The 13,484-nt window shown below is 46.3% G+C and overlaps 1 protein-coding gene across 1 annotated transcript; it reads left to right on the plus strand.

Annotated features, from left to right (window-relative positions):
- Positions 1-238: 238 nt before the first annotated feature.
- On the plus strand, positions 239-1,638 carry LOC102450893 (interferon epsilon). Its single transcript, XM_006129996.4, has 2 exons — positions 239-921; positions 1,261-1,638. The coding sequence occupies exon 1, from the start codon at positions 351-353 to the stop codon at positions 918-920; it is 570 nt and encodes a 189-aa protein (XP_006130058.2). The 5' UTR covers positions 239-350; the 3' UTR covers position 921; positions 1,261-1,638.
- Positions 1,639-13,484: the final 11,846 nt, after the last annotated feature.

Below are 13,484 nucleotides of genomic sequence, written 5' to 3' on the forward strand. Positions count from 1 at the left end.
TTTCAGTATAGGAAATGTTTCGGATCAAATGGAAATTTGCTTTGTCAATAACAAGTAATACCACACAATAGTCAAATCATTATGCTTTTAATAATTTGATCACTTTTTTTAAAAAAGGAAAGAAATACTGAAAAGTTCAAACTAACAGAGAACTATTAAAAAGCAGAAAAGTGAAAATAAAATTCCTAATTAGTGAATGAGAATCTTCAGATACAGAAAGTGATAAAAGAAAATTACAGAATACTTAAATTCAGAGACATGGGTGAAAAAACAACAGCACATCAGACTACGAAAGACTTGCACAATCTCTAATCTTCACCCAGAAACAGGGAATCTAAGACAACATCAGCATGAGTATCCTGAGTTTCCTGCATATTTGCCTTGTCCTGCACATCTCCACCAAAATCTCATTTGTGGACTGTAACATGTTTCTCTTCCAGCAAAACAAAGTGAACCAAGATAGCTTAAAACTTCTGGAGAAAATGGGAGGACAATTTCCTGTGCAATGTCTAAATGAAAAATCAAACTTTATATCCCTCCAGAATTTGTTCAGCTCCACAGAATTCCAGAAGGAGAATGCCATGATGGTAATCCAGGAGATCCTCCAACAGAGCTTCACTATCTTCCGCAAAATTCAAATTCAGACTGACTGGGATAGGAGTTCCATAGCTGCATTCCAAAATGGACTTTATCAGCAAATAGAGCTGCTGAAGACATGGTTTGATGGAGAAAAAAAGATGGAGACAACCTACCCTCAAAATGAAGACCTCACAAGGCTGAAAGTGAAGAAATATTTCCATGTGATAGACACTTTCCTGGAAAAAAGGCAATACAGCCGGTGTGCCTGTGAGATAATCCGCGAGGAAATGAGGAGATGTTTTCTGTTTATTGACCAACTCACAAAAAGACTTAAAAACTAAGGTATCATACAAAACACTTTTTCTAAAGTAACTAAAAAAATAGTTTAGGGGAAAACAAGTAAACATGCTGTGCTTTCATTTTCTAAAATTATTCTATAAGTTCTGTTGTATCCTTTATTCTATAGGTTCAGTTGTGTCCTTTATCTGATATTCATCACATAAAATAGAACCAAGGATAGGACTTTATTTAATAGGCTTATGAAATGGACAGGGGAATAAAAACTGGCCTACTTTAATCAAACACCAATCAAGATCAGGACTCACATATACTTATCATTTTCTAAATATTTCACTATTGAAGTATTGTCTATGTTTGATCCAGTTTCCTTTTCCATTGCAGCTGCTGATGGTGGACACTTTTACTACTGAAACAAGAAAATCTGCTGAATAAAACTGGACTCTACGCTGGAATCTTTTCGGTCTCCACTGCTTTTTCTAGTAGTTACTTTTACAAAGTTAAAAGTTTGTACCTTGAATTAAACAACAAGATGTATTTTAATATAGTAATGTTTTGCTCACTTTTTAAATGCAAAAAGTAGGATGCCTTTAATGGCTTTAATTTATTTTCTTTCTATACTGTGAAAATATTTTCAGATTTATCATAAATATTTTATTATATAAATATATATTTTCATAATTTGTCCACAGATCAATGTTTATTTATATGTGTACTTATTGCCTTATTCATATTTATAAATAAAATTACTTTATTCAAACTATAATCTACTACAGAAATTATTTGAATTAATGACATAAAAATGATGATATCTTAAAATACTTACATATTTACCATAACAATTACCTCAGAACTGGTTTGCTTTAAGTTCACAACAATTCCTTACCAATTGTGTGGTAATCAACCTTTCCAAATGGTATTAATGAAGACAGACTTGCTCTGTTAGTTAATCTCAGGAATTCTCAACCATTTTCACAGTATGGAAGAGGGCTTTTCAAAGTATTGAGCTGTTTTGTGTACTATGAACCAGCTTCCCTGTCATTGGTGACTATATTCACAGAAATCATAAAAATGTGGGCATGAAGGGAACCTTGATAGATCAGCTAGTTCAGTCCCTGCACTGAGCCAAGATTATTACCAGATCATCCCTGGCAGGTGTTTATTTAATCTGTTCTTAAAAACCTAAGAAGACAGATTCCACAACTTCCCTAGGGCCATGTAGAGTGTAAGTTCCACGCAGGTGTGGAAATAAGGCACTGCCTTGAGTGATGAGAATTACACTGACCTAAGCACCAGGATAATTACTGCTGCTCATGGTGGCTGGAGTAATTAAGCTGAAGGGAGATCTGTCTTGTTTGGCAGCTTGTTTGGTGTTTGGCTGCTTAGAGCAGTGGTCACCAACCTTTTTACACCCAAGATTACTTTTTAAATGTCAGGGTAAGCCCGGATCTACCCCATCCCTTCTCCGAGACCCCACCCCTTCCTTGAGGCTCCGCCCTCTCCAAACCTTTCTGCAGATTACCCGTTGCTAATGGAAACTCACTGTTAATTACATAACTATGCCAGAGCCATTTTGCTAGGGCTGCAGCTGGGGAGAACAGTTTAATTTAAATTATTAAACAGATTAAGCATTTTAACTTCCTTGTGTTAGTTTATTAAACGTCTTTCTAAATAAAGTAAAATATAATGTCCGACAAAAGGTTTCAATGTTTTCTTTATTTATGGCAGGGGTGGGGAACCTTTTTGGGGTCAGGAGCCACTGACCCACAGAAAAATCAGTTGGGGACCACACAAATGAGAAGCAAAAAAAAACTCCTCCAAACCCCCAGCCCTCAGTGATGTGGCCTCCAACTGAGACACCTCACTCCTCTGGCACTCCAGCCCCCACAGGATATGGGGAAGGCACAGGGAGGATTGAGGTTCAGGGCTTCCCATAGGGCAGATTCACTTTTCTGGGGTGCCAGAGTTAGTGGATTTTGTGGTCCCCCTTAAGCTCTGGGGTGGGAACAAAAATGAGGGTTTCAATGTGCGGGACAGAGCTGCCAGTGAGTGCAATAGGGATAAAGGATCTGGGTGGGAAGTGGGTGCAGGAAAGGGGTGAGGAGGACAGGGTCTGGAAGGGAGTTTGCAGCAGGAAAGGGAGTTGGGAGGGTTGAGGGAGTAATGCACAACAGGTGAGAGGGTAAGAATGCAGCCAAATACCTAGCTGGGGAAGGAGGCAAAGTGGGCAGTAAAGAAAAGTTCAGCATCTGCAAATTGTATCCCCCCCTCACATCTTCCCTCTGCTCCAGTTCACTCCCCTCAGCCCCATGATCCCCTCCCAGCCTGATCCCCTGCATCGCCCCGTGCCCCTCAGTGCAATCCCTGGCCCCTCCCATGCTTCCCTCACATCCCTCTACCCCGAGCACACTCACTGGCAAGACAGCAGCGCTAGGACTCACGGCCTCACTGGAGTAGTGCTGGGGCAAGGAGAGGCAGGGCTGCGGGGGGGAAGCAGAGTCTCTTCCCGACTCGGCCCAGACCTTTGCCTGCAGGCAGTGGCTCTGGAGCTTGGGATGGGGCAGGCAGAGCCCGGGGCTGCCCAGAGCTGGCTCCAGCCTGGCCAGGTGCAGCGAGCTGCTGGGGAAGGGACCCTCCAACCCCGCACACAGCCCACAGGGAACAACACGGCGTAACCTGGGCCCCAGTGCCACCCCCTCCTGGAGTAGGAGGCAAGAGCTGGGGATGCACACGTGTGCACACACATACACCTCCCTCCCAGCCAGCAAGTTAACACAGAGGTGCTGCCGGGCAACTGCACCTCTTTGATCCAGCCCAGCTGGAGCGCCGCGTAGCCTTGGCAGATTGAACACCATGACCAGCTGGCTGCAGCGATTGACTCTTAAGGGTGCTGCAATTGACTGGTCAATTGCAATTGAGGGGTTGGTGACCACTGGCTTAGAGCATTGTACTAGCAGTGCTAACAGCAAGGCAGCTGTGCCACTGTATATTCTGTATAGTGTAGCAATAGCTTAAGGCTACATCTACACTGCAGGCTTCTTGCACAAGAACTGTTTTTCACAAGAGTTCTTGTGCAAAAGGTCTTGTGCAAGAGCATGTCCACACTGCCATGTGTTTTTGCACAAGAGATGTGCTTTTGCGCTAAAGCATCCATGGCAGTGTGGATGCTCTCTTGCGCAAGGAAGCTCTGATGGCCATTTTAGCCATAGGGGTTTCTTGCGCAAGAAACCTCTGTTGCCAGTCCACACTGCCCTCTTGTGCAATAGGGCTTATTCCTCATGGGGTGAGGAATAACTCTTGCACAAGAAACCCTCTTTTCTGCTGCTTTACTGTAAATTTACTTGCGCAAGAACATGCGTGCAGTGTGGACGCTCTGCAAGCTTTTGAGCAAGAACAGCCATTCTTGCGCAAAAAGCCTGCAGTGCAGACGTAGCCTAAGTGATTCGTTCCAGTGCTTAACAACCCCTTACAGTTAGAAAGATTTTCCTCACATCCAATCTAAATCTGGATGCTGCACTTTAAGTTCATTACTTCTCTTTGCACAGAGGACAGGATAATTTATCACCTCTCTCTTTATAGTAACTGTAATGGGGTCTGTCCCACTAACCCCATGGGTCCCACTTTCCTCTCCCTGTCTCCCGGCCACGGCCCCTTGGTCAGTGCAGCTGTCGCCTCTTTTGGCTCAATTGCCCCACACAGGGGCTGAGGGGGGCCCGGGCCTGCCCTCTCTCCAGGCCCCAGCCCAGGCCCCTAAGGTGGGGGTGTCTTTTCTGTAGCCACCCACCTGGCCGACGGGGCTACCGCCGCAACTCGTCAGCCCGCAAGCGGTTCTCCGTCTGCCCGCCCCGGTCTTCCTCCTCAACCCCGTGCTCCCCGGCTCGCCTGCAGCTCTCCACTGCTTTGGTCCGCCTTCCTTCCTTCCCCCGCGATCCTTGCCCCATTTGCTTTACCCTTCTTCTGGCTGCCACCCCTTCCCCTGCGCTGGCGTCCAGCGTCGTCTTTCCTTCCCCGCCCCCGTCAAGCCCGACTGACCCGCTTCTCCTGGCGCATGCATCGGCGTTGCGGCTCCCGGAGCCCAGGACGCATGCGCAGCCCACTGACAGGCTGACACTCGCCGGCTCCACTTCTGCCGCCAGCTTTTCCCCGCCGCGGGAAGGGGTGGAAGCGGCTTGCCCCTGCCCATGCGTGGGGGGGGCCTTTTGGGCTCCATGACCCCGTCACAATAACCTTTTATGTACTTACAGACTCTTCCTCCTCCCTCCCCCCTCACTGATCTTGCTCTTCTCCAGACTAAACAAACCCAGTTTTATCTAACTGACCTGAGAGGTCATGTTTTCTAGACCAGAAGTTCCCAAACTTTTTGACACGGGGGACCAATAAATCCATTCACGAGCTTTAGGAGGACTGGAAACATTAATTTACATATTTGCATATTCATTAAGCAAATGATTACTATGCAAATAAGCTGTTTCTGGTCCTCCCAAAGCCCCCAGTGCCAGCTTTAGAAAAGCTTTTGATACGGTCTCCCACAATATTCTTGGCAGCAAGTTAAGGGAATATGGATTGGATCAATGGACTGTAAGATGGACAGAAAGCTGGCTAGATCAGGGTTTCCCAAACTTTTTACTTTAGTTGGAAACCCGTTTTTTTTCCGTACTGTTTTTTGCAGCCCAAAAATCTAAACGCACATAAAAAAAGAATGAAAAATGAATAAATTTTCAGTGTTTCACCCAGCTGCATTGTCCACCCAGCCTGGGCCAGGGCTTGGGGGACCTGGCTCCAAACGGGCATTCTGGGAGGCAGGAGCAGATTGGGGGTAGGGTATCTGGATACGACGGAGGGTGCAAGGAGGGGACTTGGGTAGGAGTTGGACCTCCCTGGTCTGGCACCCCCTGGACCTGACTGGTCCCAGATGAGGGATTTTTTGGATCAGGGGGGTCATTTCAGGGCTCTTGGTTCCCGTCTTAGTCTCCTTTGCACCTCCCTCCCCTGCAACCCAACTGAGCTGCCCACTCCCGCTGGTTCCCTGCACCTCCCCCAAAACCATCCCCCACAATCCAAGGGAGTGCAGCACCAGTTCCCTGCAGCCCCTCACAGCTCGTCTGAGCTGCCCTTCTGTTCCTTATGCCTTCCCTCATCCACCTCAGCCCAGTCGAGCCCCGCACTGGTTCCCTGCATGCCTCCCCCGCAGCACAGCTGAGCCCCATTTCCCTGCATCTCCCCCCAAGCCCCGCAGAACTGCTGAGCCCAGCTCTGATTTCCTGTCCCTCCCTCCCTCCCCTTGAGTCTAGCCCCGGGTTCCCAGTACCTCCCTCCTCCTGCAACCAAACTGAGCTCCGCACCTCTTCCCCCCCCCCCAGCTCAGCCTAGCACCCCGCACCTCTTCACTCTCGCAGCCCAGCTGGGCTCTGTTTCTCTGCACCTTCCCCCAAATGGCGCAGACATGCTGAGCCCAGCGCTGACTCCCTGCCCCTCCCTCCCCTTGAGTCCAGCGCTGGGCTCCTGGCACCTCCATCCTCCTGCAGCCCAGGTGAGCCCAGTGCCCCGCACCTCTCCCCCCCCCGCCACAGCCCAGCCTGGCGCCCCCCTAGCATGGTGCCAGGGGGCAACTACCTCCTCTACTCCCCCCGCACTACGCCTCTTCCAGGAGCCTGAAACATCCAGCTGCATCCCTGCCCAGGGCTTGTGGGACCCAGCGCCGCACGGGCACTCAGGGAGCCCAGAACTCCCCACCAGCCACGCTGAGGCCTGGTATTTTTTTCCCATAGACCAGTGCTGGGCTGCGGCCCATAGTTTGGGAAACACTGTTCTAGACCTTTAATCATTTTTGCTGCTCTCCTGAGGGCTTTCTGCAATTTCTCCACATTTTTCCTGAAGCAAGGTACCCAGGACTGAACACAAACTGGATTGAGTCCTTGTCAGTGCTGAGCAAAGTGAAACAATTTCTTTCATGTCTTGCATCCAACAGTACAGCTAATACATACCAGAATGATGCTTTTTTGAGGGAAGAGGGCTATTGTTTGCTCATAGTTTGTGATTCATTATTTTCTTCCTAACTGGTCTTTTCCCATTTTGTATTTGTGCATTTGCAAGTGAGCAGGCTACTTCTGTGTCTGTTCATTGTTACTATTCTTATTTATTTTAAAAAGTAGATTGCCTTTACTTTGATATTTTAGCCTTTTCTGTTAGTATTTATACTTCCTAATGTGTTTGTTTCTCTTAATCATCCTCTATTGCAACTTGATCCATTCACATGATAAACAACCAGAATACCTACTAATGGAAGATTTCGGTGCACAGCCAATTGCTGTGACTCATATTTTTCATGAACATAAGCAGATTTATTTTCTTTAAAGAGACACTAATTTAGGACCAACTTTAGTTTCTGATAAAAGAAAATGCACTGGAAGCCCGGGGGATATACCCTAACGAATATGAATAGAAAGGTTGTCATGGTTTCATGCCTTTTTGCCTCTGAACCCTGCAATGATGTAAACTCCAAGACATTGGCCTGGCATTAAAGCGTGAAAATCAGAAAGTGAAACGTGACCGCAGAAAGCAGATTAAAAAACAGACGAGTCCCATTTCCCTGTCCAGACCAAGTAAAATTCAAAGTGTTGAAACAGGCAGAAACATTAGCACCCCTAGGACAGTATAAATGGTTAAAATCAGAATAATTAATTAAAGTCTCTTAATTTTAAGGTTGTAGGGTAATAGTGATAATGTATTTAAAAACACAATATTGTTTTATAATAATTTCCTTTTAAACATACTGTAATAGGCCCTGTGTTTAGACAGGCAAAAGATGTGTGTCTCAGTTGTGTTAGCTGTGCACGATTTAGCTTAACATGATTTAAAAACCCAGTCAAGACACAGACTAACATTTGAAGTTGTTTTAGCTGTTTGTTTGTTTGTTTGTTTGTTTGTTTGTTTGTTTGTTTAAATGTAATGGGAGACTCTGCTAATACAACACCAACTAATGCTGTTTCAAATGCTCCACTCTCCATCTTGAGAGAGCTCTTCAATTATATTAAGCTAACTCTATTGAGATCACAGCTGAAACACATCATTTTGGCAATCAACGTATGTCTTAAAGGACACAAAGTTCGCTCTCCCATCAACATTTATTGATAATTGCGCAATCCATTTATCATTTTTCATCAAAGAGAATTACATAGAACTGACAAGCAGCTTAAGACCTCTGCATTCTCCAAATGTTCTCCAGGTATAGGATTTTTTTTTTTCAGGATTAGTCTTGGATATATGAGCACGTTTTCCAGTATCATCTATAATGCTCACTTGATTCTTCTAGAGAAGTGTTTTCCCACTAGCTTGACTTCTAAAATTACTCAAATGACACAAACAATGTCACGGTGACATAGACAAGAAAGACGACTTCATCATTTTGATTCTATCAGGACATTTTATGACTGTACAGAGAAATGGGATCTGAAATATTTCAACTGTTTTCACCACACAATATCATAACTATACCAGAAGGAATTTTCTTTTGTGGTAGCAGATATTCTTACCTGCCTTACAGTAACATCATATGATAGATAGTTCTGAATTATCTGAAGAATAGGGTAGCACAAATAGAAACAGTTACGAGGTATTGACAATTTTTTGTCACATAACTCAAGAAAGAAAAAGAAGCAATTCACCAGAAAACAGAGTCACAGTTCTTCAATGGGACAACCAGCATTTATTTCTAATGGGGACAGAAATGGACATATTGAATTTTAGAATTGTGATGTTTTGGCAATAAATATACTTAATTGTTGAGTTGTTAAAATGCATATATTATCTTTCTTGACTAGTGACTCATACAGCTATCCCTAAATGATGCTTTTGAATGTTTTTCAACAGTAGCAAGTATTTTATTACGAACAGATATTGCATGATGTGTTTTGACCTAATATTTTAATACTGGTTGAAACTCTCTTAACTGGGATTCTCTGGCTTGGCAACTTCCATGGTCCGGCAATGATGTTGCAGGACCAGAGATTCCTGGTGACGGGTCAGTGGCAAGGATCCCTGGGGGGGGGACAGCAGGACAGTGGGCTGCAGGGACCCTCCAGTGCGTGGCAGCAGGTCTGTCCAGAGGAGCTGGGAGACACTTTGTGGCTGCCCAGCGGGATCCGTGACACATGGCTGCCTGGTGGTCTCGGAGGCCCAGCACAGTGCGTGTGGCTGCCCGGTGGGACACACAGCCAGGGCAGCAATTGCTGCTCAGCAGGGTCAGCAGGGCTAGCTGGAGGTGAGGAGCTCGCTGGGAGGCCAGTAGGCCAGGCAGGGGAGGGTCCAGAAATGACCTCTCCTGGTCTGGCAAAATCCCTCATCCGGGACTAGTCAGATCCTGAGGGTGCTGGACCAGGGAGGTCTAACCTGTAGGGTCTGGATGAGAACAAAGATGAATCCCTTTTAAACAATCTACAATCAAGATGACATTCCAGTCAGGAACCAGAAACCTGAGAGAATATTCTATCCCTTTTTAAAATCTGCACTATATGTAAGGTGATAGCTTCTATTGAGGCTTTGAAGTTATTGGTTTTATTTAGCTTTATATGCTTTAGTCAAATCATTTATTACAGAACTATTTGAGGTAAAATTAATGAGGTAAAAGAAGGATTAGGATTTGTGTTCTCAAGCATCTTTTAGAACATATTTATCAGGGAACTTTGGGAAATTGACTATCTGAGCTTTGAAATATTTCCTCTTTTTTATTTCATCTTGTGATATTTCTATTGCTGAATCAATGGAAACAGTGGAATGAAACTGATGTGGGTACTGGAAGCCCTTGTTTTTCAGTTGCTTCCTTCCATAATTATTTGTATTAAGTTAAAATTTTATACCTTGAATTACACAGCTCTGCCATCCTGGTACGAAAGCACTACCTGATTGTATTGCTTTGTTTAATTTATTAAAATTAAATAAGAAGAATATTCGTGAAAATTTGCTAGAAAATAAGTTTCTAAACAGGAGGGCAAAGCAATAAGCTTCATAAAAATAAATCACTTAAAAACACCAAAAAAACAACAAAGGAGTTAATGAAAAATGTAACAGGCTCCAATCTTTACAGTTAGTCACACAGGGTATGTCTACACTACCCCGCTAGTTCGAACTAGCGGGGTAATGTAGGCATACCGCACTTGCAAATGAAGCCTGGGATTTGAATTTCCCGGGGTTCATTTGCATAAGCCGGGCGCCGCCATTTTTAAATCCCGGCTAGTTCGAACCCCGTGCCGCGCGGCTACACGCGGCACGGAGTAGCTAGTTCGGGCTAGGCTTCTAATCCGAACTAGCTGTATTCCTCGTGGAATGAGGAGTACAGCTAGTTCGGATTAGGAAGCCTAATCCGAACTAGCTACTCCGTGCCGCGTGTAGCCGCGCGGCACGGGGTTCGAACTATCCGGGATTTAAAAATGGCGGCGCCCGGCTTAAGCAAATGAACCCCGGGAAATTCAAATCCCGGGCTTCATTTGCAAGTGCGGTATGCCTACATTACCCTCCTAGTTCGAATTAGGAGGGTAGTGTAGACATACCCAAAGACATCTTTGGCGATTGTGTGTTTGCTGAAACTATGCTGCTTTTCCCCACTGAAATCTCATCTCCAGACTGAAAGGTTTCATTTCCAGCAAGATGATGTGAACTCAGATTGCTCACACGTTCTGAATATTTTAAAATGGATGGTATTTTTTTCAATAATATAAAACAGAACGACAAACTGCATGTTCCTTCAAGAGGTTTTATAGCTTGAATAGTCCCAGAAAGAGACTATGAAAGATGCAACCCAAATTTCTGAGTTCATCTGGCAACATCTAGAGGAAAAAATCTCTCACAAGCCGCCTCAAATGGGAGTTCACAGCAGACATTCCAAAATGGACCAAATCCAGTAAACTGACCAGCTGTGGACACATTTGAATGAAAAGATTGAGAAGGAGATAACTTATTTAAGACGCAAGGGCTTCCAGTTTACCAGGAAAAAAATATTTCCAAAGAATCAAGTATTTCCAAAATAGAAGCAATACAGAGCCTGCTCCTGAGTCAGCGACAATTTGAATGGAAATATGGAATTTTCTATTTATTGACACATTCACAGAGAAGCTTAAAACTAAGACAAACAAACATTTTGTTTAGATATAAACTAGAGTGCGGCGCCCCCTGTTCGCTACATTCACCAACCCCCTTTTTCGCTGGGGAAGGCCCAGAGCCGAGGTCACTTGGCCCCAGCTTTTCCCTCTTCCTCCCCCCCAATATCAGGGAGGGTCAGAGGCCACCCCACCCTGGGGAAGGCCCGGCCCCAAGGCTGCCCCACTCGACCCCAGCTCTTGGGCCCTGCCAGCTTCCAGGAGGGGCTGGGCCAAGGTTCTTCCTTTCCCCCCACACCAAGGAGGGCCCTAGGCTACCTCAGGCCCAGCTCTTCCTGCCTTCCCCCGGCCACTGGGGAGGGCCTGGCCCCAAGACCACCCGGCCCCTTGCCCCTCCCAGCTCTTTGCATTTTCTCCCCAGCAGCCGGGGAGGAAAGCCAAGGTGAGGTGGTGCCTAGGTCTCCCCGACCAGTTGCTGGGAGAGTGGGATGTGGGCCAACGCCATGCTGGGCCCAGCTCTCCCCCAGCTGCTGGGAGGGGACAGACCCAAGCCGTGCCAGGCCCAACTTTCTACACTGGGCCAAATTTCAGAAAAGCTTCCTCTTTTGGAAGAGCCCTTCTGCTAATGGGAGGAGGAAGACAGAGCTTCCGAAAAAGCACGTCTGCTCTTCCACACAAAAAAGCGGAAGAGGACATGCGTTCCCTGGACGCGGTACAGTTTTTCCGGGTTACCTCTGGTATCCCAGAAAAAAACCATAATCTAGATGTATCATGAGTAGCCAAATTTCTACTTGCACAAAACTGAACACTTTTGCCTACCCCTCCTCTGAGATCCTGCCTCGTCCCGTCTCAGCAGCCCCCTCTCACTCACTTCATTCTCTCCGTTACTTGCGCTCTCCACCGCCACTCACTTGTTCATTTTCACTAGGCTGGAGCTAGTGGTGCGGGGTGTGAGCTAGGGGTGAAGGCTCTGGTGTGGGGCTGAGGATAAGGATTTGGGGTGCAGGAGGAGGCAACTGGATGGAACTGAGGAGTTCAGTGTGCAGAAGGGGAACAGGGCTGGGGCATGAAGTTGGGGTGCAGGGGTGGGTAAGGCTCCGGCTATGAAGTGCAGGCTCTGGGGTGGGGCTGGTGATGAGGGGTTTGGGATGTAGGAGTGTGCTTTATGCTGGGATTGAAGGGTTTGTTGCTCGGGGGGGGATTCAGGGCTAGGGCAGGGGGCTGTGGTGGGGAGAGGGCTCAGGGGTGCTAGCTCCAGGCTTGTGGCGCTTATCTCAAGCAGCTCCAGGAAGAAGTGGCACATCCCCCATCCAGCTCCCCGGAAGAGGTGAGGCTACGTGTGCTAACCCCATCCTACGGTGTCGCCCTCACAGCTCTTATTGGCTGCAGTTCCCATCTATTGCGAGCTGCAAATAGAGCTATTGCGAGCTGCAGTTCCCATCTATTGCGAGTTGCTGAGCCCCCGGCTGCCTCTATGCATAGAAGCCAGAGGGAGGACATGTCGCTGCTTCCAGGAGCTATGCAGTGCCAATTAGCACTGCTGTGCTGCTGACCAGACTTTTAATGACCCAGTCAGCACCTCCACCAGGGTCCCTGAACACCTGGCAACCCTGCTTTATGTTTAAAAAAAGGGGGGGTTTTGATTATTGAAAAGGGCCACGTTGGCTTTTTTTTTTTCTTCCTGACATTGCATTTCTTAATTGATTGTAAGGGTTTTTCTTTTAATCAGCACATAGCACCTGAGCCCCGGCCACTAATCAGGGTCAGTGGTAATATTTCAAGTATTACAAGCCCCTGAGAGCTTCACATGTTTGTAAAAGGTTGCCAAAAATATTTTCGTTGCCTCCATCCTCAAAATGTAGCAAAATGTATACTCCCCCTTCCCACTCAAAAAAGTAAAAATACTTGCATTAGCCTATAGCCCAAGGCAGTACACTTCAGTCCTGGACAAGTGACAGTATGAAAGATAGATTTGATCCAACAGATCAGGCCCAGAACCTTGGTCAACGGATGTGTGTGGGGGTGGGGTGGAGTGGGGTGGGTGAGAGCTTTTGTGGTTTTTAGGTAGCTGATGATTTTGAGGCCCTTCATTTCTGGATGCCCAGCTTGACATTAAAAGTACCCAACCTTTAGGGCCTGTGTGGGGGGAAATTTCTGCTTAGAAGCTTTACACCAGGAAATGGAGATTCTAATTTTTCAAACGGGGCACCAAACATTTGCTTCTAACACTGGTGGGACTAAGAATAAAAAGATTCTAGAAGTGTTCATTTTTACTAAGTATGAACTTTCAGTAAGGCTTGCAGGCTTCAGAATTGATAAGCCATGTTTTTCTGTGTCATCTATGCAGTTTTGCCACTCTCTGGAGGCACAGATCCCTTTTCATTTATATGCACACTTGCATGCCTATCACCAGCACCCTGGAGTTTGAGGTATGTGTATACCCTTCTCTGAGTGGTGGGAGTGAGGCTGTACCCTTGTCCCCTTCACTGCATTCCTCTCTGTCCCAACTCAAACCTC

This window comes from Pelodiscus sinensis, chromosome 6 (genome assembly GCF_052426305.1).
Source record: "Pelodiscus sinensis isolate ZL-2025 chromosome 6, ASM5242630v1, whole genome shotgun sequence".
NCBI classification, from domain to species: domain Eukaryota; kingdom Metazoa; phylum Chordata; order Testudines; family Trionychidae; genus Pelodiscus; species Pelodiscus sinensis.